Source organism: Sceloporus occidentalis, unplaced genomic scaffold (assembly GCF_023333645.1).
Source record: "Sceloporus occidentalis isolate IW3139 unplaced genomic scaffold, rSceOcc1.0.p SCAF_30, whole genome shotgun sequence".
NCBI classification, from domain to species: domain Eukaryota; kingdom Metazoa; phylum Chordata; class Lepidosauria; order Squamata; family Phrynosomatidae; genus Sceloporus; species Sceloporus occidentalis.
This window is the reverse complement of record NW_028317010.1, coordinates 11,852,214-11,878,593: the sequence shown is the minus strand read 5'-3', so window position 1 is coordinate 11,878,593 and position 26,380 is coordinate 11,852,214. Positions and strand designations below refer to the sequence as shown.

The window sequence follows — 26,380 nt, the reverse complement described above, 5'->3', positions numbered from 1 at the left end:
CATTTATTTAAATTTTTACATTGCTTTCTGTATTGTGTACATACATTTAGTTTCATTTTGCTTGCTGAGCTTCAGAAAAACATTCATGCAGTGGTGGTACAACTTGGTAAGCTCACATAGTTGAATGCTAGATTAATTGAAGAAGTCTGTATTAAGGTTACATGTCATGTAAACAAGACCTTTTTCTTCAGGACTGTGAGTAGGAAGAGTACACGATCACGATCAACAGTGCACTGTTTAAGATATCACACTTTTTTTAGCTGCTGGTTATATTTTTCAATTACTCATCGGCAGGTTTTCTTGTAAAGTTAACTGGATTTAGACATTGATGTTACCTGGAGGTGGCAAATCAAAGTGACCCATAAAAGTGTTTTCTACCAGTTCTGCTGAACATAATGTCATATAATTAACCGCCGGATTAGTTGCTGCTATAACACTGTTAAATGCTTAAACCTTACCCCACAATCCATGTTGCCTTAAGTTTTCAGAAACATTGTTGCAAAGCCTACAGTCTATGGTATTTTCACACCACTCCACTATCTGATGGCTTATTTGAGCTGATGGAGTCTCTCAAATATCACTTTTTGTTTGTGTTCTCAGTGGTGATACTTGTTAATAATCTTTCACAGGTAAGACCGATCTGAAGATGCCTCTCTTTGGTGAAATTGTTGTCATTAAAAGGAATGGTTCAGATGGTACTCATTTTCCATTGACTGCAACAACTTGTTTGTTTGGAAGGTGAGTTGTGTTTTTCTCTCTCTCCATCCAAGGGGGCACCATGGAAATCTGTCCAAACCACGTCTCCCCACAGCTATCGTGTAAAAAAGTGCACCCTCTTTGAATTCCATAGCTTTGCATATCTGGACATAGCAATCATCTGTTCCTTAGCAGGTCTAAAAATTGAGGTAAATACAACACATGACATATTGCGCCATGTCATGATTTATTCAACAGAAAACGCAAAAACGGAGAAGCCATGTGTGAAAAACTTAGTACACTCCTACTGCTCTCATAGTAATTAAGATGCTAATTGATAACCGGCAAGTGTGGCCCCCCTCTATAAAAAAAAAAAAAGTCTTAGCAGTTTGCTGGTATGGAGCATTCAGGTGTGTGTGAATACAGTGCCTAGGAAAATACATCATCAATGATCTTACAGAAGCAATTATTGCTGCCCATCAATCTAGAAAGGGTTATAAGGCATAATTTCCAAATAAGTCTGTTCTATCAAAAAAGAAACTGCAGCACGACATCTGGAGAGTTGCATCAGAACAAACCACGACTTCTTGGACAGATGAGACCAAAGTGGCATATCAACACAAACCTCTCATACCACCTGTCAAGCATGGTGGTGGAGGGCTGTTTATTTGAGCTTGTTTTGTAGCCACAGGACCCGGGAACCTTGCAGTCATTGTGTCAACCATGAACTCTAGTATTCTATGTGAGGCCATTTGTCAGACAGCTAAAGCTTGGCTGAAATTGGGTCATGCAACAGGACAATGATCGCAGGCACACCAGAAAATTTACGACAGAATGGCTGAAAAAAAGATAAGAATCAAGGGGTCGCAATGATCCAAAGTCCAGACCTCAACCAGATTGAACTGATGTGGGGAGTCCTTAAGAGAGCTGTGCAAAAACAGATGCCTGCAAACCTCAATGAACTGAAGCAACAAAATTCCTCCACAACAATGAGGGATTGATATAGAAACGTTTTTTTAATAAATCATGATTTATTCAACAAAAATCCTGATCAGTGTAATATATCGTAGTGTTAATCAGAGGTTGTGTTTACCTAACTTAGCAGCAGATGATTATTATGCCCTGATGTTATAACCATTGAATACAAAGCGGGCATACTTTCTTTGTCACACAACTGTATCGGGTGTCTTTCAAAAATTGTTGTTCCTGGCTTTTTACTTCTATATATACTTATGACCCAGCATGAACTGGACAGCACTGGATATTTATCTGTCTTGAGGACTGAACCAAAGTTGCAGTTAAAGTTTAATATTTGTCTGCTGCAGTCATATTCTGTTTTGGAGAAATGGCTGTGTTATTTGAGGGCTCTTTGGGCGATTCTCTGTAATAAGTTTTATCATTTAACATTTTCACATAGGAAAACAGAATGTGACATACGTATCCAACTGACACATGTTTCGAAAGAACACTGTAAAGTTGAAGTAAAGGAAAACAAAGAGGTAATTTAAGTTGATGTGTGTAATACTGAAATCCTGTTAATTTTAAGCACTTTAATACTTTAAATGTAAATACGATAGTTATGGGGGTTTGAAAATATGACCCCTGTTGTGGCCTTTGCTGCAAAACATATTTTTATTTTACCCTGAAACACAAAATTGTATGTATTTAATATTCTTGTCTAGGCTATCAACAATTTGTTATAAAAGTGGTCGTTTTTTTTTTTTTTTTACAATTAAAATCTAGGTTTTTGCAACCAATTTAAGTACTGTGAATCCCACACAATTGAATGGAAAAGTCATACAACAGCCTGTTCGTCTGAAGCATGGAGATGTGCTAACCATCATAGATCGTTCTTTTAGGTAAGGTTTTTGCTGGCTTATGGTGAAAACTTGCAATCATGCCACCTTCCCAACCATTGTTTATACAAAATATATGTATAGTATGGTTTTATGAGTTAAAATCTGATTACCCAAAGTATTTTCTTTTATGCATATGAGCCTTGTTTAGTTATTTGTATCACAACATTTGATGTGAATATGTTCTTGGAATTCTAGTAGTCCTCTTTTTAATCTTATTTGTAGATTTGAAGAACCTCGTTCAAAACCAGCTCGCAGACGTTCTACAGGGTTAGGTTCTGAGACCTACCAGGTAACCTCCTTTTAAGCAGAGCTCTTTGTCTGCATCACTATATATATATATATATATATATATATATATATATATATATATATATATATATATATCCTTTTCAATTTAATGCAGTTCAAAAATATAACTGTTGTTGTTGTTTTAGGTATCTGCAAGTGAACAATCTGCAAACATAGGTATGTGGTGTCTTGAAATTTTTTTTAAAAAATTACCCCCCCCCCCATGATGCAGTTTTATGTAAACTGATGAAATTACATAATTCTGTTTGCAGATGAGACAGTTAGAGTGGAAACTCCCAAAACAAGTAAAAGGCTGCGGAAGTCTGAAGGATCATTCACCAAAATGACACATGACCGGCGATCACTTCAGATATCTTCATCAAGGGATAACAAAGATTCATCACCGTTTAGTGAGCTATATGAAATGCTTAAGAGTAAAGTTGAATCAAAAAAGGCCAAGTCTCCTCTAAAGCAAGCGGGACGTTCACCGAGAAATACAAAAAGTGAAAGTATTTTGCAGGCTGTTAACTATCCACAGCCCACTGTTACATCTAGGCGAAGTTTTACAAGAAGCCAGGCTAGTGACGCCTATGGAGAGACGCCCATAGTAGTTGGGGGCCAGGACAAGACAGGAAAAAACAAACACCAACTCATTGAAAATACAGATGCGGTAGCTATGGATAAAGCACACAAAGATTCTCATATTGGCCAGGAAGCTCCAGGTGGTGGTGAAACTAACAAAAAATTAAGAACCCCTGAAAAAAGTTCTTCACCCCAGTTCCTGAGTTCTCAAACTCCCAGCTCTAACAGTACGTTTATTCCATATGATGACTTTATATCCATGCTTGGCAGAGAGGATGAAAGTGAAAACAAGCGGTCTCCTAAACAATCCTTAAATTCTGAGCAAGTAAAATCAGCAACTAAAGTATTTTCACCGAGAAATACAAAATCTGGCGTAAGTCCTCGCCAAAGGAAAATGAAAGAGTCCGCTTCAGTGCTGTCTGGGAAAGAAATTAGTGAGAGTATTTCAGAAGACAGTCAGCTACAGCATTTTGACAAATCGCACACTCAAGGCCGTGGAAGAGGTTCACTTAGTGGTCAAATTCAGAAACATGAAACGGTTAATAAATCCTCGCCTAAAACAGAGTTAATTGCTCATGAAGATCTTAACACATCTCCACTGTCAAGGAGATTGTCACGGAAGTCTGTTAGAAATGCGTCTCCAAAAGCTTTAGACTTAACGGAAAGTACTGCAAGTAAGTATACATTTAGTCAAATTCAGTTGAAGAAATCCACATGTTTTTATTTGTTACATGTTTGAAAAAGTGTGTAAATTTAGTAATTTACTTTTGGTTGAATCATAAAATCCACACTTGTGTTAAGCTTGCACTGACCTAGCAAAGCATTCTTTTGGTTTAATGAGATTGAAGCATAGTCACAATATTAGTGTTCTTGTGCATTTGAAATAGGTTTTGTAAGGCTAAATAGACTGTTGGAGCATTTCAAACTCTTATGGATTTTTTTTTTTCTATATAATTTACTTTGTAGCTAAAAAGTCACCTAGAAAACGAAGAAGTGATGAACTTTCACTTCCAGAACCACCTATGAAAAGGAAGAGGGTTTCATTTGGTGGACATCTTAGTCCTGAGCTTTTTGACAAGAGGCTTCCACCTAATTCTCCCCTTAAGAGAGGTGCTACACCAGCAAGACGAAGCTTATCTATTGACTTGCCTCGGGCTGTTATACGCAAAAGTTTTGGTCTTAAACATTCTTTGCTACAGGTAATATCAAGCTGTCGTGTTCATTTTTAACCTGTTTTACAGTGCATTTTTTTTCTCTACCGATCTGGTTTGTCTTGATTTTGTGATAATGTACCTGAAGTTCTGTAAGTGCAGGAAGCTCCCCAACCAATTTTTAAAAGAAATCTGGTGCATGTAAACATGTTATGGTTGAATTTTTACATCCTATGTGCCTAGACATTTCCATAATATGTGATGTAACGGTTATTTTATCATTTTAAACCTACAAAGTTTGCCCGGCTCCTGGTTTAACTTTCAGTCCGTAGAGTTTAGGTTTTATTCCAACATTCCTTGCTGATGTCTTGGACAGGCTAAGGTTTTTATTCTTTGGACTTCTGCACAGACAAAGCTATGGTGTCCATGTAAGTAAGGATTTTTTTTTAAAGTCTGGTTTTATCATTTAGGAAATTTCTGAGCAGTCTGGAAGCTCCTCAAGAGTTGCATCATCTGGTCTAATATCAGGAAAGGGGACCCCCGTATCATCTCCTGCCAAGAGGTCTCCCGCCAAGGCCACACCTGCCAAGAGTTCTCCCGCTAGAGCAAACACAGCTAATGTGACCCCGGCCAAGAAGTCTCCTCTCAGGGCGTCTCCTGCCAAGACCACCCCGGCCAAGAGGTCTCCCCCCAGGGCGTCTCCTGCCAAGACCACCCCGGCCAAGAGGTCTCCCCTCAGGGCGTCTCCTGCCAAGACCACCCCGGCCAAGAGGTCTCCCCTCAGGGCGTCTCCTGCCAAGGCCACCCCGGCCAAGAGGTCTCCCCTCAGGGCGTCTCCTGCCAAGGCCACCCCGGCCAAGAGGTCTCCCCTCAGGGCGTCTCCTGCCAAGGCCACCCCGGCCAAGAGGTCTCCCCTCAGGGCGTCTCCTGCCAAGGCCACCCCGGCCAAGCGGTCTCCCCTCAGGGCGTCTCCTGCCAAGGCCACCCCGGCCAAGCGGTCTCCCCTCAGGGCGTCTCCTGCCAAGGCCACCCCGGCCAAGCGGTCTCCCCTCAGGGCGTCTCCTGCCAAGGCCACCCCGGCCAAGAGGTCTCCCCTCAGGGCGTCTCCTGCCAAGGCCACCCCGGCCAAGAGGTCTCCCCTCAGGGCGTCTCCTGCCAAGGCCACCCCGGCCAAGAGGTCTCCCCTCAGGGCGTCTCCTGCCAAGGCCACCCCGGCCAAGAGGTCTCCCCTCAGGGCGTCTCCTGCCAAGGCCACCCCGGCCAAGAGGTCTCCCCTCAGGGCGTCTCCTGCCAAGGCCACCCCGGCCAAGAGGTCTCCCCTCAGGGCGTCTCCTGCCAAGGCCACCCCGGCCAAGAGGTCTCCCCTCAGGGCGTCTCCTGCCAAGGCCACCCCGGCCAAGAGGTCTCCCCTCAGGGCGTCTCCTGCCAAGGCCACCCCGGCCAAGAGGTCTCCTGCCAAGGCCACCCCGGCCAAGCGGTCTCCCCTCAGGGCGTCTCCTGCCAAGGCCACCCCGGCCAAGCGGTCTCCCCTCAGGGCGTCTCCTGCCAAGGCCACCCCGGCCAAGCGGTCTCCCCTCAGGGCGTCTCCTGCCAAGGCCACCCCGGCCAAGCGGTCTCCCCTCAGGGCGTCTCATGCCAAGGCCACCCCGGCCAAGAGGTCTCCCCTCAGGGCGTCTCCTGCCAAGGCCACCCCGGCCAAGAGGTCTCCCCTCAGGGCGTCTCCTGCCAAGGCCACCCCGGCCAAGCGGTCTCCCCTCAGGGCGTCTCCTGCCAAGGCCACCCCGGCCAAGCGGTCTCCCCTCAGGGCGTCTCCTGCCAAGGCCACCCCGGCCAAGCGGTCTCCCCTCAGGGCGTCTCCTGCCAAGGCCACCCCGGCCAAGCGGTCTCCCCTCAGGGCGTCTCCTGCCAAGGCCACCCCGGCCAAGAGGTCTCCCCTCAGGGCGTCTCCTGCCAAGGCCACCCCGGCCAAGAGGTCTCCCCTCAGGGCGTCTCCTGCCAAGGCCACCCCGGCCAAGAGGTCTCCCCTCAGGGCGTCTCCTGCCAAGGCCACCCCGGCCAAGAGGTCTCCCCTCAGGGCGTCTCCTGCCAAGGCCACCCCGGCCAAGAGGTCTCCCCTCAGGGCGTCTCCTGCCAAGGCCACCCCGGCCAAGAGGTCTCCCCTCAGGGCGTCTCCTGCCAAGGCCACCCCGGCCAAGAGGTCTCCCCTCAGGGCGTCTCCTGCCAAGGCCACCCCGGCCAAGAGGTCTCCCCTCAGGGCGTCTCCCGCCAAGGCCACCCCGGCCAAGAGGTCTCCCCTCAGGGCGTCTCCCGCCAAGGCCACCCCGGCCAAGAGGTCTCCCCTCCGGGCGTCTCCCGCCAAGGCCACCCCGGCCAAGAGGTCTCCCCTCCGGGCGTCTCCCGCCAAGGCCACCCCGGCCAAGAGGTCTCCCCTCCGGGCGTCTCCCGCCAAGGCCACCCCGGCCAAGAGGTCTCCTGCCAGGCCGTCTCTGGCTATGGAATCCCTTGTGGTCCGGTATACGAAGGGGCGGTTCTCCGTTTCTCGTATCAATACACCACCTCAAGTAGATATTGTTGCTGTTGATGCTGCACGTGGAAGTTTCACAGAACAAACACCAAATAAATCTCGAAAGTCTTTGACCCTAAAGAAAACTCCATTGAGGAGAAGCCGAAAGCTTAATGCCATAGAAGTAATTCGTTCTAGGCGAAGAAGTGGTGCTACAGAAGCCAACTTGCTCTGTGAGTATGAAAAACTTTAAGCAGTTTAAAATTTCCGCTGCGTGTGTGGTCTTAATTTTTACCTTAAATTGTACTCTAGAAGCTCCTGTTATATTTTTGTATTTCATTTTAAGTTTCTATGCTGACTTTTGTTTTAGTGGCAAAATCATGGGCTGAAGTTGTAAAAAGTGGAGTGGTAAAACCCCAGAAAGCAAGTACGAAGCCTGGATACAAAGTAAAAATCACAAGGAAGAAAAAACCAAAGGTATTTTGTGTTTTTTTACACTACATCTAACAGTTCAGGAAAATTTGAATTTTAATTCTTCTGACCCCAGTGCTCAAGTTTAAATATGAAGGCTTTTGTGTGGGAGTTGGTAAGACCCCCAAGGCTATGGATTCTTTCCCTCAATGAGACATTAACGAACTTTCTATTAAAATGCCAGTATTCACTTGTAGTAGGGAATATGATTTCAGGTCAAAGATGTTGCCTCTTTTTGTAAGCCTTGTGTTGTATTCTATTTTAGACTCCAACCAGAAAAATGGAGCGTGCTGACCATGCAGATTCTCCCGCCACCATTCTGATTGGAAGAGCTCATACAAGATCTGTGAATTCAATCGGACACGTCCCTAAGATTGTACGGAACCAAGTTTTAAAAATAGATACAGATCAAAATGAAAGCTTTACTGGTAAGTGTTCACACTTAATTTAAATACTGAAGTTTTTTCCATGATTGAAAAGTAATTTAGAGCATCACAAAATTAAAGTAAATCTATTACTTTACCACGCTATGGGTTAAGCTTTAATAATTTTATGAAAAATGTGAATCTGTTTGCAAATTACAATTATCAGATGCCCATTTTATTTGTATACCATGGCTGCAGTCAATTTTACCTAGCGTACAGTAACTTGAGATGCCACATGGGCACGTTTCTAAACTTCACAAAGGTGACGTTTTAATCAAACTACCGTATTTGCTCGGTTATAAGACGAGGTGTCAAATGCTCTGAAAAATACCCCTCGTATTATAATCTGGGTCGTTTTATAATCAGACCTCAAATAGGTCTGACTATGAGACGACTAAGATCCAGATCCCCCGCAGCTGCAGGGGACCTGGATCCTCCTGTCTCCCCCCGCCCCACTTACCGGTACTTCTGAGTCCCCGGTGTGTAGCTGGGGCAGCGTGTAGATGTCTACGCGATTCGCGTAGACAACTTCCGGTGTGGCTAGCAGCGGGGGTTGTCTGCGTCCATCGCGCAGACCTTCCGCGGCTGTCAGAGATTAGAGTGTCGTCCCTCCCCCCCCCCGCCCGTGCTGCACTGGTGCGGGGAACTCTGGGGGAGAGAGGAGTGTTAAATGGGGGGCATAAGGCATTTCTGGAGGCAGAGTGCTCTGTGAAATGCCTTTTAACCCCCTTAATGCCACTCTGCCTCCTGAATGCCTTAAACCTCCCTATATGCCACTCTTCCCCATAATATGCCTTTTAACTCTCTAAATGCCAGAGTGGCATATAGGGGTATAAGGCATTTCTGGAGGCAGAGTGGCACATAGGGGGTCAAAAGGCATATCATGGGGCACAGTGGCATATAGGGGGTATAAGGCATTTCTGTGGCAGATGTGCATAACTGGGGGGCAGGTTGGAAAATAGAAGGAAAAAAAAGTTTAGATGAATTAACATTTACTGGTAACTTTTTTTCCTATAGGGTCGTCTTATATTCAGGCTTTTTCTTTTTTTCCTAAATTAATATTCAGAATTGGGGGGTCGTCTTATAATCAGGGTCGTGTTATAATCGAGCAAATACGGTACTTCCAAAATTTAATATGCTGACCAATAAAAGGGTTACTGACTTAAAGCAATAAATAACGTTTAATGCACCATACAGATACCATGCACACTAGATACTGGCTCTCAAAGGAATACTATATCAATTGGATTATTTTTTTGACACATTTATTATACCTTTACATTTAGGTGTAAGTTTCTTTAAATAAGCTCACCTCCACAGAACTCATGTAAATCACCTCTAGCAATTGATTTAGTGCCCTGTAGTCAAGTTGCGCAAATAAAACCAGGAAAATGTTTAACCATATGACTAAGTGTATAGTGATTGTAACTGATTTTTCTAAATTGGCTGATTTTGCGTCTGTATTTCAAACATTTTGATACTATTAATGTTTGACTTGACTATAAAACCATATCTCCCTGTCTTTAAGGTATTACAGAGCTATTTAATACACCGGTAAATGAAAATCAAAGGAAGAGTACCCGTTTGGAAAATAAAACTGCTACACCAAAATCTTCAGCGGCTGAAGTATTTGTGATGAAGACCCCTGAGGAGTCAGGTTTGTTTTTCTGCAGTGTTCATTTCTCTTCCTCACTCCAAATCTATTTCCATTAACTGAACGATTTCCCCCCTCCCCTTTCAGGTGAGATGGTAGTTTCACCGATTAACAGTCCTATTACAACACAGAGGAAGAAATACAGTCGAGAAGCAGTGTCGCGTCTCCTCAGGAGTCCTGTATCGCCTCAATTGCTTATAGGAAATGAACAAATGGGAACCACAGCAATGCCTGTTGTGTTGGAAAGTGCAGCGGTAGAAACGGAGAATACTACAAGAGCAAAAGGATCAAATGTACTCAAAGACAAGCGGAAAACAATTGACCTTACTGGAATCAAAAGAATTATGAAAACTCCAAAACAAAAAAGAACACCTATTACTGATCCTGTAGCATTAAAGAAATTGCTCAGAACCCCAAAGCAAGTTGAATCACTGCCAGTAATTTATACTCGTAGATCCTCTGAATTTAATCAGATGGTTGGGGTTAAACGTCTCTTGACCACTCCCAAAGTGAGGGTTCCGCCAGTGGAGAATCTGAGTGGCATTAAACGCATCATGAAGACACCTAGGCAGAAGGGAGAGCCAGTCGAAGACATGGTTGGAATTAAGCGCATTATGAGGACCCCGAAACAGAAGGGAGAACCTGTAGAAGATATGGTTGGCATTAAGCGCATTATGAGGACCCCGAAACAGAAGGGGCAACCAGTGGACGACATGATGGGTATAAGTCATATCATGAGTACACCCCCAGAAAATACACATCCAATTGAAGAAATATTTGGAATAAAACAACTGATAAAAACGCCACCCAAGAAGTCTATTAGAATTGAAGAGGTGATTTAAATTGCCGTAATTTCTTTTTGTGTGTGTGTGTAAAATCTAAAAACTATATAGGCTTGGTACTTTCAGTGTTGGTTGGTAGTCACTGGCACTTGTAGATGTTTGAGCCATTTAAAAAAAAAATAAAAAAATGCTTTAAGGCATAAGCTGATCCATTTGTCAATTAGTCTCAAAAAACATTATTGCTTCCCCTAAGGTTTGCATTGAAAGACGAATGTGTAAAACCTCGTAAAGTTCCAACTGATGTCATTTTTTATTTCTAATTTCATATTTATGAATTTGTTTATTTTTAACAGGTTCCAGCTCAAGAGAATCTCACACATACAGAAAACAATGGACCTACCGGGTGTAAGTATTTTAGTATTTTAAAGTTAAACCTAAACTTCAACGTACTACTAGAAAAATCATGCTGAAGGGATTGAATGGCAATCCAACAAGCAATATAGAGTTAAGTACACACACCACTTCTGGTTGAATGCCCTTGTACTGAATTACCTTGCGTGTATATACCCCCCACACACACACACACACACACACACACACACTTACCGGTGCTTCCTGCTGTATTGCCGGGGCAGCGGGTTGACATCTACGCGATCCGCGTAGACAACGTCCGCTGCAGCGGGGGTTGTCTGCGGCCATCGCGGATACCTTCCCCGACTGTCAGAGATCAGAGTTCCCCGCACCGAAGGAGACGTCAACCCGCTGCCCTGGCAAAACAGCAGGAAATTGGAAGTACCGGTAAGTGCGGGTGTGTGTTAAATGGGGGCATAGGGCATTTCTGGAATGCCTTATACCCCTATATGCCACTCTGGCACTTAGGGGATTAAAAGGCATATTATGGGGCAGAGTGGCGTTAAGGGGCATTTAATAGAGCACTCTGCCTCCTGAAATGCCTTATACCTCCCTATATGCCACTCTGCCCCATAATATGCATTTGAACCCCCTAAATGCCAGAATGGGATATAGGGGTATAAGGCATTTCTGGAGGCAGAGTGGCACAGGGGGTCAAAAGGCATACCATGGGGCACAGTGGCATATAGAGGGTTAAAAGGCATATCATGGGCCACAGTGCCATATTGGTGTGGCAAGCCTGGGGGCAGATGTGTTTAACTGGGGGATGGGTTGGAAAATACAAGGAAATAAAAACAAAAAAAATATTTTTCTCAATCATAGCTTTTATTTAAAAAAAATAGTTTACATGAATTAACATTTACTGGTAAAACTTTTTTCCTTTAGGGTCGTCTTATATTCAGGCTTTTTCTTTTTTTTTTCCTAAGTTAATATTCAGATTTTGGGGGGTCGTCTTATAATCGAGCAAATACGGTATATAAAAAATGTAATTCCAAGGGTTCAGATTGTAACGTCTCCTGCTTTCTGGTGTGTTACTTTTTCCCGTAACTCGTCAGTCTGATTGGAGATGAGTGCTTCCTGTCTTTTTGTTTTTAACTTCATCATATGCAACCTATGTACACGGTCTACATTCACATTGTATGTGCTTCTAACTAGCTTTGGAAAACCTCAAAGGTCCTAGAACAACCCCGCGGTCCGGGAAAGGAAGACTTTCAAGACATCCATCTGGCTCCTTAGGTATGGCCTGCCTTCACTTTGTGTGTATTTATTTCTAAAAGTAGTGCTGTCCTGGCAATTTTGTACAGTACCAACCATTAGCATGTAAAGGGTTCAGTATGTAAAAAAAATGTATAGATTTCATTTAACTCTGCGTCCGTGCATTTTTTTTTTTCTTAATTTCCAGTTATCCACCCTTGTAGAGGGCAGAGGCTTATTCCATGGTAGGCGGTAGGCTACACTCGGGTCTCTGACCTGGGCAATACTTGCAACTTTTAGGTGCCTCTGTAAACCTCTTCTCGCAAGTGTCTTTGAGAACCTCAATAATGTAAAACGTGGAATTGCAGTAATTCCATGCACCACCCCAAAAGCCATGTTGTAATTCAGTATTGTGACCCCCTTGTTTCCTCCCTTACAGACTAGTAAAATGTCTGAGCACTTTGTGGAATGTGGCACTTTCCTTTGAAGTTTCTACATACATTTTCTATTGGCAATGCAAGTAGACTGTGACCTACTTGTAAACCGGCCTGCATGAAAACTGCTAAATCCAAAGTGCTAAAAATAGATCTGAGGAGCAAATGATGCTTTATTTATCAAGGTCTTCCTGATTTTATTTAGGGTTCTCATTCCCCTGGTGCTAAAGTTTAGGGACTGCTGCCACTAAATGCACACTGCTTCCATCTACATAGCCACTAGCCTTGGTTGTGATTTTGATGTAGCAGTTCATGCCCTAAATAACTGGATTTTATTAAATCTACGGGTGGAAAGTCGAGCAGTGACTGTTTTTTTAATACGTTAAGACTATAAGCAGACTTGGGTATATTGCCTTTTTTCATATTTTAGTTACAGAAGAACAGCAAGATACTGTAACTGGAGAGTTGAAAACTCAGCCATCTCCAAAATCTAAAAAGACGCCTTTCAAATTATCACAGCCACCTGCTGATATAATAATAAAGGATCATGTTAATGAGCAGGCCTTGCCAGAAAGTAACCTACAACAGGAAAAATCAGATGATAAACAAACACCAAGAAGCAGAAGTTCGAGGAGCACTGCGTTTGATTTATCAACATCAGAATTGATAGGTGAATGTTTGATCACATTTTTGTTCAGTGACTATTTTTTATATATATGTCTTCACTATCTTGGCTTCTAAAGCTTTCTGACTGTACAAAGAGTACAATTTAATCTCAACCCATTTGCTTTTTTTTTTTTTTTTTTAGTTCTATGGTGACATAAATTGATTAGTAAACAGTGATTTCTTTAGCAAAAATTTCCCCTAGGGTTACTCTAATATCCGCGTAGTAATACTCCATGACGTTTAAGACCAATGTTAGAATTTGGTTGTATGGTCGGTGACTGAACCAGTCATATGGACAACATTTTAAATCACACTACTTGTGAAATCCTGTAGTTAACATTTTAAATTTGTAAATGTATTAGGTTTGGAGAATTCTAAGACTAGGATTTCTGAAGATTCACCTCAAAATACTGGGTTAAGTAACTTGGGTGCTCCTCAGGCATCTGAACCGGCATCCAGTGGTCTTATTACTTCACCAAAACGCAAAGGAAGGTTTTCAAGAGGACAAACCACTGCTTTGGCTCCTGTTGGAGGTGAGATTGTAACATTGGAGCACATTGAAGTCATTTCAACATAATCGGGATTTTGTTTTTATGGCACGTAACCTAGATGAGTCCCAGTAGCCTTTTTTCCCGACATTTGCAACTGTTTGACACCTCTAATCTATCAATGTCAGCCCCACCCCAAAACCTGCCGCTGAGATATGCCTAATCTTGTGCAGCCATATCGCGCCTCGGTCCACCGGGCATAATGTCTACTGTGACACTGTAAAAACCTGCACCTGTGTTTGTTTATAACGGAAATATGGTGGCTGCACAAATATTCAACTGTACACATTTTATTTGGTAGAGCCACACTTCACTGTAATTGGTAAGAGGTGTGTATATTTGTTCTTGGAATTGTTTATGTAATTTACACTTCTATGCGTTTGTTTATATTAACAGTAAAAATGTCTCTTGTAACAGATGATTCAACATCTAGCCCTCCTAAGCAAAAAGATGCACCATCAAACTCTTTACAGAAAGAAGTGAGCTTGAGTGTAGGCAGCAAAGAGTTGCCAATAGAAAAACAGCCACCCTGCGACGCTCTAAGTGACAGTGAAGCTGACAAGCTGGGTCTCTCCCCTCGAAGAGGCCGACTTCCAATGAGCAGTACAAAAGGTGAGACTGTACTTTAATTTGTTCTAACTAAAATGCAGTAAAAACTGTTACTCCCATTGGATATTGGGGTGTCTTCCTCCATTTTTGTCCACATTTTGCTATATTTGGTCTAATGCAGATGTTTACAATTTTTTTTTTCTTGTGTCCCATCAGCTCCAAAAGAATCTTTGTCAGAGCCTTCAAAGGAATCTCTGCAGGATAAGTCTGAATTTTTAGATGCTAGCCTTTCTACTAGATCAAGAGGTAGGAAGGCTGGGCAACGCCAGAAGATTATTCAGGATACCAAACTTGCAAATGAATCTGATTCTAAAGGGAAGCCTGTGAGCAAATCAGAGCTAAAGAAATCAAAAACCAGTGAGAATGCAGAGACCCCGGTACCGCCAGAACTGCTACAAATTGAAGATCTGGATGCAGAAGCTGGAGCAAAGAAATCCACAGTAGCCCAAAGGAGAATGAAAAGGAAAATGCCAGTTCCACCTACCTTAAATCCAGAAGGTGATTTATTTTAACATGTTTACTGTTGGCTTTAGTCCTTGTCATCTGGCAGTTACTTTCTAATATGCTAAATATTTTATTTAACTCATGGTTTTAGAAGTGAGTGAACAAACAGAAGATTCCACAGATAAGAATTCATCAGCTGGAAACACTGGTAGCAGACGCACTGGTAGAAATAAAAAGAATGATCAAGCTGAAAATAAACATTCATCAGGTAAGATTGCTGGATAGCTAGCAGATCAAACAAATGGAAAAGGTACAAAAGTAGACAGTTGTGTGTATTCTTATTTTCACTTTTCATTAAATGGTGCTGCTATGCCTTTATTGTGACATTTGTATACACTGCAATTTTATGAAATTTACATTTAACTAACGAACATACAAGGATTTTATGTGAGGATGGGTGTGATGGCTCTTGTAAGACCACCTGGATTTTATGTGAGCTGAACCTGTGTTCAAGCCAAAACTGGCTGGGGTAAGAGGGCAAATGCTTAGGTTTAAGATCCTGAATACATATTGGTTGGGCAGTTGGTTTGTTCGGTTCTGTTTCAAGGACTATTTCACAAGTATGTTTACATGTGCAGAAACAGTCTGTGATCCTGGTGTGCTTATGTGAGAGTGGCACAACTGCAACATAGTCCACCCTTTGGTAATTCCGATTATTTTGTGCATTATGTAATCAGTAGAATATATTAAGTTTCTACCACTGTTTTTTTTAGTTTACAAAATCCATTAACATGTTTATGCATGGTAAGATTTTTAAACACTCTAGTTCGCAGTTTGCAATGTATTTCTACATATGGAATAGTTGGATAAACCTTGTAACTTGTGTTAAATTGTTTGCAGGTCCCGAAGAATCACATCTGCAAACTAGACGTAGGGTGTTGTCCAAGTCAAAAGCAAGTCAAAGTCCTGAGCCCAAGTCTGTTACAAGGTCATCCAGGCATCAGAAAGAGGCTGTACCAGACACCAACACAGAGTTACAAAGCAAGACGTCCCGTGGAAGGCAAACTAAAAATACAAGAAAAGATGAGAGTCCTCCAGAAAAGCCAGATGAGGAATCTACTGCAACCGAAAACAGACCACAGCTTGTGAGAAGAGGAAGGTTTGCAAGAGTTAACAAGACTGTGCCCAATTCAGAAGCGATAAGCAAAGAAGAAATTACTCAAAATGAAGTGCAACAACCTAGCCCTAGTGTTTCCAAAAACATAAGAGGAAGGAAAATTAAAGAGCATATAAATGTGGCTCTGACTGAAGATAAAGACAATGAAACTGAGGCAATAAAAGAAACCACTGCTAAAAAGTCTACACGTGGCAAGAAAATCATACCACAAGAGATGCCTAAAGACCTGGCATCTGAAGCGGTGCAAAACACAGCACAACTAGAGGAAGATGGGAAGAGAGTTCAAAAGGAAAGGTCTTCAAAAGCAAAATCTGTGCAATGGCACCCTCTTGTGGTTACCCAAGAAACTTCAGAGAACGAAGATGCTGCACAGAGTACCGAAAATGAAACCTCCACTAGGGGTAGATCTAAGGGGAAAAATAGACGAGAGATAGAGCCCACAGTCTCGGCTAAAAGGTCTCATCGAGGAAAGGTTGAGGAAAATTCGAGCCTAGAAGGGCTAGTATACACTGAAACAAATTCTTCTCCCGAAGTTAAGAAAAGTCCTGTGACAACTAGGTCAGGTAAAAAGGTAATAAACAAACCCACACAAGTGAAAAATGTTCAAGAGGTTTCAAGTGCGGACTCGAGTATCGTGCCGGAAATTCTTGTTCAACCTGTGGGTTTGGACGTAGCAGATGAAAAGGAAAAGAGCAAGAAAGGCAAAAGAGGTGCAAAATCTTCACAACAAAATCTACCTTCTGTTTCGCTTAGTGAAGCTAATGCCGATAGCGTTACAAATAAAAGGGGTGGCCGTAGAGTGGCAGCTTCCAAAGGCTTGGGAAGTGATAACAAAGTAGACGAAAATGCTGTTTCAAATAAAAGGGGCCGCAGAGCAGCCAACCCAAGTCCTCCCAAGGTAGAATTAAAGAGATCCCTTGTCAAGAAGCAGGAAGTTGCAGAGGACAGCATTTCTAAATCGAGGCGTGGTGTGAAAAGGAAAATAAACCCTGAGCCTGTTAATGAAAGTCTTAATTCCATCCACACAAATGATGACTTGCAGTCTAACAAAACAAATATGGACAGTGTTCTTTCTGGTCGTGCTAAGAAAACAAGAAATTCTTCAATGCAAAATGAAGTAGCCGATTCACCAGCAAAGAAAAAGAAAACAGGTAATTGGGTACCACATTAAACAGCATGAATAGGAACAAAGCTATATTGTTTTTAAATTAGATTTGTGCAAATGTGTCCAAACAGTTTTTAGCCCATTTTTTGCATTTGGTCCATGTGGACAACAGATTTTGTTTCCTTCCCTTTCAGTTTGTACTAAAATTGAAGGGCGTTTTACATTCTGAATTGAAATAAGTTGGCACTCACCCTCATGTTTTCACCTTCATGCTCTCATTCACATTCTTTTACACTCTTTCACTGTCTCCCTACCTTCTCCGCCAACTGATTCAGTGTCTGTCTCCTTGCCATGTAGCACCGCTTCTCCTTTAGATTCTTCTTGTCTTTCTGTCTGCTTCTCTATGGACATGGCCTCTTTGTACATTTAAGCAAAAGGGCGAAGTCTCAGAGCACATTTCTACTTCGCAAATTTATCTGCTTTATACTGACCTATCAGCAGCACTTACTTTACATGAATGGAGCATTGTGTTAATTCATGAAGGAAGTCTTGAGTGAATACATCATTGCACAACACTTCTGGCTTGTAAAGGGTGAATGGCGGTTCCCGAGACCGCAATGTGTGCAGTTTTAGGGGGTTAATCATGTAATAGGACTATAAGCCAGACTGTGCTCAGTTTTGTAATGTTTCCAAGACAGTCCCTTTTAAGAAGAAATGAATGGCAGTAATTGGTTGTGTTGCTGATTGTGATGGTTTCCTTCCTTCCAGAAGCGGCAACGGCAACCCAAAAAAAAGAGAAATCCAGAAGCGCGTCTAAGACAGAAAAAGAAAAGGCAGCTAAAATACCAACCAGAGCAAGTACACGCTCAAGAAAATAGCTTCTAACTGCACAGATGTTTGTTTTTTGTTTTGTAAAGGTTTTTAAAAGAAAGAACACAGTTCTTTTTATGTGATTTTTAGATGTTTCTAACTTAGTACTGCAGCATTTTCCCCAGAAAATAATGTACATTTTTATATTTTTATTCTAATTGTATCTTATTTTGTCAAACCGTTCTGTTTTATTTTTAAGCAGACATCCATTGACTGGAATTTGGAAATGGGTTCTACATTGTTTTAATTCATTTATACATGGTTGTTTTGGATTTATTAACATGTTTAAATGGTTTAAATCCTGTTGAATTGCAGTCTTATATAGGTTTTGTATTTTGTGGTTTCCAATAATAATAATAATAAAGAAAACTAATGGGATGATTCTACAATTGTCACCGTAGTGATTGACTTGCTTTTATAGTCATACTCTGGAGATTGTATTCAAATCGTTCCTGTGTTCGTAATAAGTACTATAATTGGAATTTACAAAGGCCAAGTATCACTGTAAAGTCTTATATACCATTTGATTAAAAACATAAAAGCCAATTGTGGAAAGTGGTTCTGTAATCTTTTCCTTTTGTCTGTTTTGTTCAAACCTTCAATTGCTGCATTCAATCCCTGTGTCTGTCCAAGCGTTTGTATTAACGCTTTGGAAGTTGTGGTTCCTACTATATCCTGATCAGCTACTTTTACAGTGCAGCAACAGACTTTGGTTCAAATCTTCCAACAAGATGAATTATTGTCTGATTACGAAAGCTGAAGTGAATCCTCAAGGTTATCATTTGCCTATCCTTTGTCACTGATCTGTTGAAACATCAAAACCTCTAACTGGGTCAGTGTTTGTTTTTGGTTTTTGTTACACCTCACAGATCATCATTTTAAGAGAATGTTAAATCCATCAGAACATATGATTTAAAGAGTGTAATGGGAATTTCCCTGAACTGAGTTTGGTCATTTAGAATCTGTGATGCTATGTAATCTTGCAGCGTCTTAGAGCATGTCACAACAGAAAAAAAATTCTCAAATTTTTAAATATAGCACAAACTTTACATTTTATTCATTAGAAATAACACGCAGTCATTAAGAATGTTGGGACTTTGTTGTTCAATGTAGATTATAATTTTAATAAAGTAAGAGAATGTATAGTCTGCAAATTCAATGTCTGAACAACTGCAGTATGTTAAGTAGCTAAACTACAGGTTTTACATATTTGTATTTTAAATGTTCCATTATCAAAACATGGATCACTTCAATAAACAACTTATTTTTATTGTTCAAAATGTTCAATGAATTTTATGCTTCTAGTTTGGTCTCCCTCATTTATAAAATACTAAACTATCTACAACTGTAATGGGGAAAATGAAACACTTAAATCCCCTTTTTCCCCCCATTCTAATGCTCGGTTTGAACTTCAGCAAATTGTGTTGACCATGTCTACATGCCTAAATGCATTGAGTTGCTGCTATGTGATTGGCTGATTAGGTATTTGTGTGAGCAGGTGTACCTAATAAAGTGGCCAGTAAGTGTAGATTTCAACGAGTTAAAATGTCTCATCGCATGCAAACTCCCTCTTTCGTGAATAGACCCAGGTTAGAGGGATAATAACCTAGATGCCTATAAGAGGTGTCAAAAGCATTTTAATTAACAGTAATTTTATATCGGCTACATGAGGCAGATCTTAGGTAAGAACATAATTGCTAAAATACCGTATTGGCTCGAATATAGGCCGCACTTTTTCCCCCCCACTTTGTCTTTAAAGTGGGGGTGCGGCCTATATTCGGGGTCTAGCGCCCGGGCAGGCAGCGGGGTTAGGATACAGATCCCCCGCAGCGGTGCAGGGGACCTGCATCCTACTCTCGGATACGCTCACAGCCTCCCCTGCCAGCACTTTCCACGGGGGGGGGGGGTGCCGGCACGGGAGGTTGTCTAAGCGCATCGTGCGGATGGTCACCGGCTACGGAGGTTGTTTTACCCGCATCACCGCAGCCGATGACCGTCCGCACGATGCGCTTTACCTCTGCCCCCAAGACGTACCAGAGCAGACTCCCGGGGGGCCGGCGGGGGACATCTACGCAATACGCGTATACAACTTCCGGTGCCGGCAAATCCGATTGAGTGCCGGCACCAGAAGTTGTATATGCGTATTGCGTAGATGTCCCCCGCCGGCCCCGCAAGACACCCGGGAGTCTCCTCTGGTTAGTCGGGGGGGCAGAGTGGCAGCATATCTCGGGGGGAGGAGGACAGTGGTGCTTTTTTTAAAGAAAAGGTATACGGTATATTGTGCGAACATCTCTTGATCAGTTTTCCTTGGAAACGAGAAAAAAGTGTTCGTTTTTGGAACCAAAACCCTTGATCTACAAATATCAATGAATTTATGAAGCATGTAAAATACATTTTTAATATTGACAGTTGTGAAGGAATGATTTTTAGCTAAAAGTGAAAATAATTCACTAGACAGAAAAATCTCTCATAAGGCTAGTTTTATACAAAGCCCTTTAACTTGTGGACACAAAGCCCTTTGTACTATCTATCCAGAGTATGTCGGTGAGTGTTATATATATTTTTACACACACACCGATCAGCCATAACATTGCCTATTTTGTAGGCTCCCCTTTTGCTGTCATAATAGCCCTGACCCATCGAGGCATGGATTCCACTAGCCCCTTGAAGATGTGCTGTGGCATCCGACACCAAGACATTAGCAGCAGATCCTTAAATTGTTGTGAGGTGGGGTCTCCGTGGATCATACTTGTTTGTCCAGCATATCCCTCAGATGCTCTATTGGATTGATATCTGGGGAATTTGGAGGCCATGTCAACACCTTGAACTTGTTCCTCAACCCATTCCTGAACTATGTTTGCTGTGTGGCATTATCGTGCTGAAAGAAGCTAATACAATCAGGGAATTCCGTGTCCATAAAATGGTGTACGTGGTCAGCAAAAATGCTTAGGTAGGTGGTACATGTCAAAGTAACAACCACAAGTTTCCCAGCGGAATATTGCCCAAATAATACTGCCTCCTGGATGGTGCATCCTGGTGCCATGTGTTCTCCAGGTAAGCGATGCGCACCTGGCCATCCACATGATGTGAAAGAAAACATGATTTATCAGACCAGGCCACCTTCTTCCATTGCTCCGTGGTCCAGTTATGCTCACATGCCCATTCTAAGCGCTTTCGGCAGTGGAAAGAGGCGGCTGCAATGCACTGTGTCCTGACACCTTTCTATCAGAAGCAGCATTAACTTTTTCAGCAATTTCATCTACAGTAGCTCATCTGTTGGATTTGACCACACGGCCCAGCCTTCTCCACCCATGTGCATCAATGAGCCTTGACTGCCCCTGACCCAGTCGCTGGATTGCTGCTTTTCCTTGCTTGGACGACTTTTGATCGGTACTGACCACTGCAGACAGGGAAGTTCCTTACACTTGCCCATTTTTCCTGCTTCTCAGACTTTGAGGATGAAATGTTCACTTTCTGCGTAACATATACCCCCCCACCGACAGGTGCCATGATAAGATTATCAGTGTCATTCACTTCACCCATGAAGCAGAAAGACAAAATTTGCAGGCCCTTTTCTCACTCACTCTTACGCTGTCATTCTCGTTCACTCTCTCACTCTTTCCCTACCTTCTCTGCCAACCACTTCCACTTTTGCTTCCTTATCTTCTTCTCCGTCTTCTATCTTCTCTCTTTCATCTCTTCTCTTGTTTATCACTGGTAGTGCCGTCATTTTAGCGAAGTTCGTGTCAGACTATGATCCTCCAATCGGGCCAGAGGTGGCATCGCCCTGTCCCCAATTTGGGAATCCGGTGAGAGGACGTCACTGGAAGGGCCGCCATTTTCATGGAAAATCGTGCCAGGTTAAGTTCGTGGAGATGCAATGAATGAGAATAAATGTGGGCACCAGGCAACAAATCACATTCCCGAATTAAAAATGTCCCCCCAATTTTTGTCTGAACCGGCAGGGAAGATATTTAGTTTCCCAAAACCAAAAGGGCTAGAAATATTCATCTGAATGTAAAAAAGAATATATATATGTGTGTGTTTGCATCTGCAAGCATAGATTGTGGACCAAAAATATCAATTAATTTTTAGTTTAGGCTTCCAATTCAATTAAATAGAATACATTCTGAACCATTGCAACGGGTGCAGTATTTGTAAAAACATTGGATTCATCCTTTCAGCTTGACTGTTTGATAGAGCCTTACACCTCAATATTTGGCACTCAAAGAGTTATACCCCTTACTACTACTCTGCCTTGGAAACATCACAGCGACAATTTAAAAAAAATAAAACGTGATTATGCCGGCAAGTTGTGCTTGCTAAAACAAAGGTGTTTTATTGCTGCAATAAAATTATTAGCCCTAATTTAATTTTTAAACAATTATTAAGTTAATGGGATACAAATGAAACAAAATGAACCTATAAATATATGTGTTTTTCTGAAATTAGTAATTGGATTTTTTGACGATCTTTGGCTTGACATTGATAAGCTGCTTCTCATAACAGTCTAATTAGGCAATATGTAAACTTTGGCATTCGGTTCTGTCCTAGTGGCTTTTTCAAATTATGTTTGTAAAATTTGCAATTTCATATTACAGATTAAAAATTAAAAACTGCAGGAGGCTAACATTAAAATGAGAATTCATTTCAGGCAAAGCCCAGTAGACAAAATTCACCCTAATAGAATTGTGCATAAGGGCTGCAAATCATGATCTATAGTTACACTGGGGAAGGCTTGTCAAAACCAGTATTGTTGGCCTGTAGTTCTATTCACAGCATTAAAACCATCAGTGAAGTCACTTTGGGGAAAATGCGAACATTATCAAAGAACAGTAAATTAGCAAGAAATTAAAGCATATACCCTTGCATTTTCAAAACAAAAGACCCCTTCATTAAAAACCTTTCATCAGTGGTTTAATATTCATAGCAGTAATTTGCATAACTAAATCAGTTTTCACTGATGAGAGACGAACAAAGTTTTCCCACTAATTTCTTTTTTGAATGAGCTCTCTAGTTTTTTGATTAAAATTTCACACCAGTAGTTGTACAGATCTAAATACATAGTTTCGACGTATTTGCGGGTATCATTCTTCCAAATGTCAGATTAAGTGCTGCTTAGGAGTAAAGCATTGAAAAGACTGATGATGTCGACTTTCTAACATTCCTGCCTTGCAGTTTTATGCCAAATCTTCAAATTTCAGTTGGCACCATGCCACGACATTCATTTAGGACAAACATGTTGGAACTAGAAGAAACTCAAAGACAAAACGGACAACATGCTGCCAAATTGTAAAGGTGTATGCCATATTCACATTATGAATGTAGCCAAAAACGTGTAAATAAAAGCAATTATTCTTATTGTTCATTCTTCATTATATTGTAAACAACATATTTGCTCATGTGTCTAAAGCATATTTTCTGGTGGTTTTATCTTAATTTTTACATCAATCTCAGTGGTGGCAAAAAGATGTAACAGCTGTCCTTATGAAAGCCATAACCTGGTCAGGACGTAAAGTATTCTAAATGAAGTCACTTGTATTCAACCAATGATTTCAGCTGTGACATCAGACATACAATCTGGGATTCTCCATACCATACAGGTAAAATATTGTGTAATTAGACAGCAGAACATTTGTTTATAAAGTACTGTTACATAAATAGCTATCAATAGGCCACAAAGTCTCAGTAAACCTTTGCCTCATGGACACATCTCTAAACACATCTGCAAAAACAAAAATATCTCTGGCCCTATGAGGTTTGGGAAGACATATCCATACCTGGGAACTTTTTCGGGTTTGACCTGGAGATCTCCGGGTGAAGCACCGCTTCCTGCCCATTTCTCCTTTAAATGGGGGTGTTTCCTATGATGTCAGTGGGAGTGCCCCCGATGTCAGCGAGACCGCCCACTAACGTCAGTGGGACCACCCACTGATATATGTGGGAACGCAGTCCTTGCTGCATCCCGCAAAGGAAGGCTCCGGGCAGCCGGAGCTCAGAAGTTCCCAGGTATGGACATAACCACATAACCAGACCTTCCCCCTATGGATCCCCAGTCCAAAAGAAATACAGTAGCAAGAAGAGCAAAACAACACTGGGGGGGGGGGGGGGATTTGTAAGAGGATTTGCTGCCTCTTACTGTGCTACCAAAACCAGTAGTGTATCAGACACAAAACCATAATGCCTTATGGTGCATTCACTCTGCTTTCATTTGCAAACTCCAAATGAAGAATAGCCTACAAAACTAAGGAAGGACATGTCTACTCATGAATATAACAACGAATACTGGTATACAGTAGACATACGAAGGCCAAATTTCTTTGGTGACCAATGTGGTCTTTGCAAAAAACTACCACCTTACTTTTGTAAGTCTGGGGAAAACAACCTTGAAATTTAAATAAAAAAATTTAATTGGCATGTTATACTACAGTTGAATCAAAAACGCTATACAGCTGGACCTTTAAACAGCTCTCATAATATAAAGAGCATGAATGAAATTACAATCAGTTACTAATACATCATATAATACACCTGAATCTAGTATTGGATTGTTAGCATTTGTTCTACTGTTCTGTCCTGAGTTCTAATCATTGTGTCCTGACATCTGCTGGGCATTCTGATATTGCAGTGAATGTACGTGTGGATATGTTTGTGTTTCTGCCTGGGTATCTTATTGTGTGTCTGCCTGGTTATGTTAGTGTGTGTCTGTCTAGGTATGTATATGTGGCTGGGTGTGTTAGTGTATGTTTGTCTCGGTATGTAATTGTGTGTCTGCCTGGGTATATATGTGTATCTGGGTATTTTAGTGTGTGTGGGCCTGTGTTTGTTATTGTCTGCCTGGGTATGTCTGTGTGTCTGGATATTTTAGTGTGTATCTGGCTATGCATGTTAGTGTCTGTTTGGGTATGTATGTTAGTGTATGCATGTGTGTCTGCCACTATGTTAGTTTGCGAACATGTGTTTTTGTATGGGTATGTTAGTATGTGTGTGTCTGGCTGTGTTAGTTTGAGTATCTGGGTATGTTTGTGTGGCTGTCTGGGCGTTTTATGTTAGTGTGTGCATATGTGAGTGTCAATTGTCTATGTGTGTTAGTGCTGAGTGTCTGAATGTTTGCGTTAATGCTGTGTTTCTAGTTGTGTTAGTGTGAGAGTCTAGATGTGTGTCTGGGTGTGTGTTAGTGTGAGTGCCCCTCCTTAAGTCAGGTTTTGGATGCACACTTGACTTCATGTATACATGAACAAAATATTGGTTATTTTTAAAGGTTAGTTCTTGTTAACTTGGAAAGTGGTTTTCTTGTTGAATTTAGCGTTCCTAACTAACGTGATCCCCAAAGGACGAATAGATAATCCACACTGGCTGAAGTTACTGAATTTAGCACATTCCATTAGCTAGCACATTGCTGAGGTAGTTTGGTGCAAATTAACTTGACACTTCCAGCCAATTAAGTGTGCTGTTGGCATGCACAGATCCATACATGGTTTAGTATCTGTTTAGCAGATTGGGCTAAAATAACAAAGCAAAAAACACATAAATAAATGTTATAGTTATCAAAAACATATTATGTGATTTTAAAGTGATGTTACAATTAAAAAAGATACTATGGTATGGCATTTTTTCTGGAGTGAGCCACTTCTTTAGAAGTATATGTGTGCATGGTCTGCAGTCATTCTCATTGTTAAGAAATTATACAGCCTGACACCTATCATTCTATAGTATTCCAGACACAGACGATGGTACAGCTTGACTCCTATGATTATATAGTGAGCCAGACACCAACAGTGGTACAGCATGACTCCTATCATTCTATAGTAATCCGGACATAGATGGTGGTATAGCATAACTCCCATCACTACACACTGAGTCAGAGAGTGACGGTGGTACAGCATAACTCCCACCTCACATCATCATTTTAATTTTGTTGCTTTCTCCTCACTCTTACTCACATCTCAGTCTTTCTCTCAATGTCTTCTCTACCAACCACTTCAGAGTCCACGTCTGCTTTCTGGCAGCTCCCCTTCTTCTGTCTTCTTGTTCTTTCTCTTTTTCTCTGCTTGTCCCCATGTCATGTTTTTCAGTTCGCTTCTCTGTGAACCAGGCATACCAGAGCTACCAGGCACATCATCGACCCATCTAAAGTTCTCTCTGTGGTTCCACCCTTTTGCGGATATCCTCCAAGGGGCCAGAATAATGCAGACAGATTCACGGAAGAAAGAAAGGTGAAGGAGCACTTCTCTTTCTTCGCAAATCCTTTTTCATTATTCTGGCCTCTCACAGTTGCGGTTACCACTGCAGACTTTGGCCACCCCTTCCCTAGGGTAACAGCAGACACACACTGACATATCCAGGCACACACACACTAACATACCAAGGCAGGTCTAACATACATACCAAGACACACATAAGAGCAGCTCACATAACCACCTGGATCCTCCAATGAATAGTATTATAGTAGGGCACTATAACATTTGTAAATGATAAAAAAAAAATTACAAACAGGAAAGAGTGAAGAAT

At 41.8% G+C, this 26,380-nt stretch overlaps 1 protein-coding gene across 1 annotated transcript; it reads left to right on the top strand.

The window, feature by feature from the left end:
* The first annotated feature begins 646 nt into the window (after positions 1-646).
* On the top strand, positions 647-26,003 carry LOC149299042 (uncharacterized). The gene is made up of 20 exons (XM_089486837.1): positions 647-738; positions 2,114-2,195; positions 2,440-2,555; positions 2,778-2,844; positions 3,121-4,099; positions 4,392-4,637; positions 5,242-5,258; positions 5,347-7,312; positions 7,450-7,556; positions 7,816-7,978; positions 9,504-9,632; positions 9,717-10,462; positions 10,765-10,816; positions 12,881-13,120; positions 13,479-13,649; positions 14,061-14,276; positions 14,430-14,771; positions 14,869-14,985; positions 15,618-17,045; positions 25,945-26,003. The coding sequence occupies exons 1-20, from the start codon at positions 647-649 to the stop codon at positions 26,001-26,003; spliced, it is 7,335 nt and encodes a 2,444-aa protein (XP_089342963.1).
* Positions 26,004-26,380: the final 377 nt, after the last annotated feature.

What these genes read in the sequence shown, in the direction of transcription:
- LOC149299042 (XM_089486837.1), top strand. Translation starts at nt 647, where the DNA reads ATGCCTCTCTTTGGTGAAATTGTTGTCATTAAAAGGAATGGTTCAGAT. An exon ending in ATCATAGATCGTTCTTTTAG is followed by an intron (nt 2,556 to 2,777) that starts GTAAGGTTTTTG and finishes TCTTATTTGTAG; the next exon opens with ATTTGAAGAACCTCGTTCAA. An exon ending in GAAGACCCCTGAGGAGTCAG is followed by an intron (nt 9,633 to 9,716) that starts GTTTGTTTTTCT and finishes CTCCCCTTTCAG; the next exon opens with GTGAGATGGTAGTTTCACCG.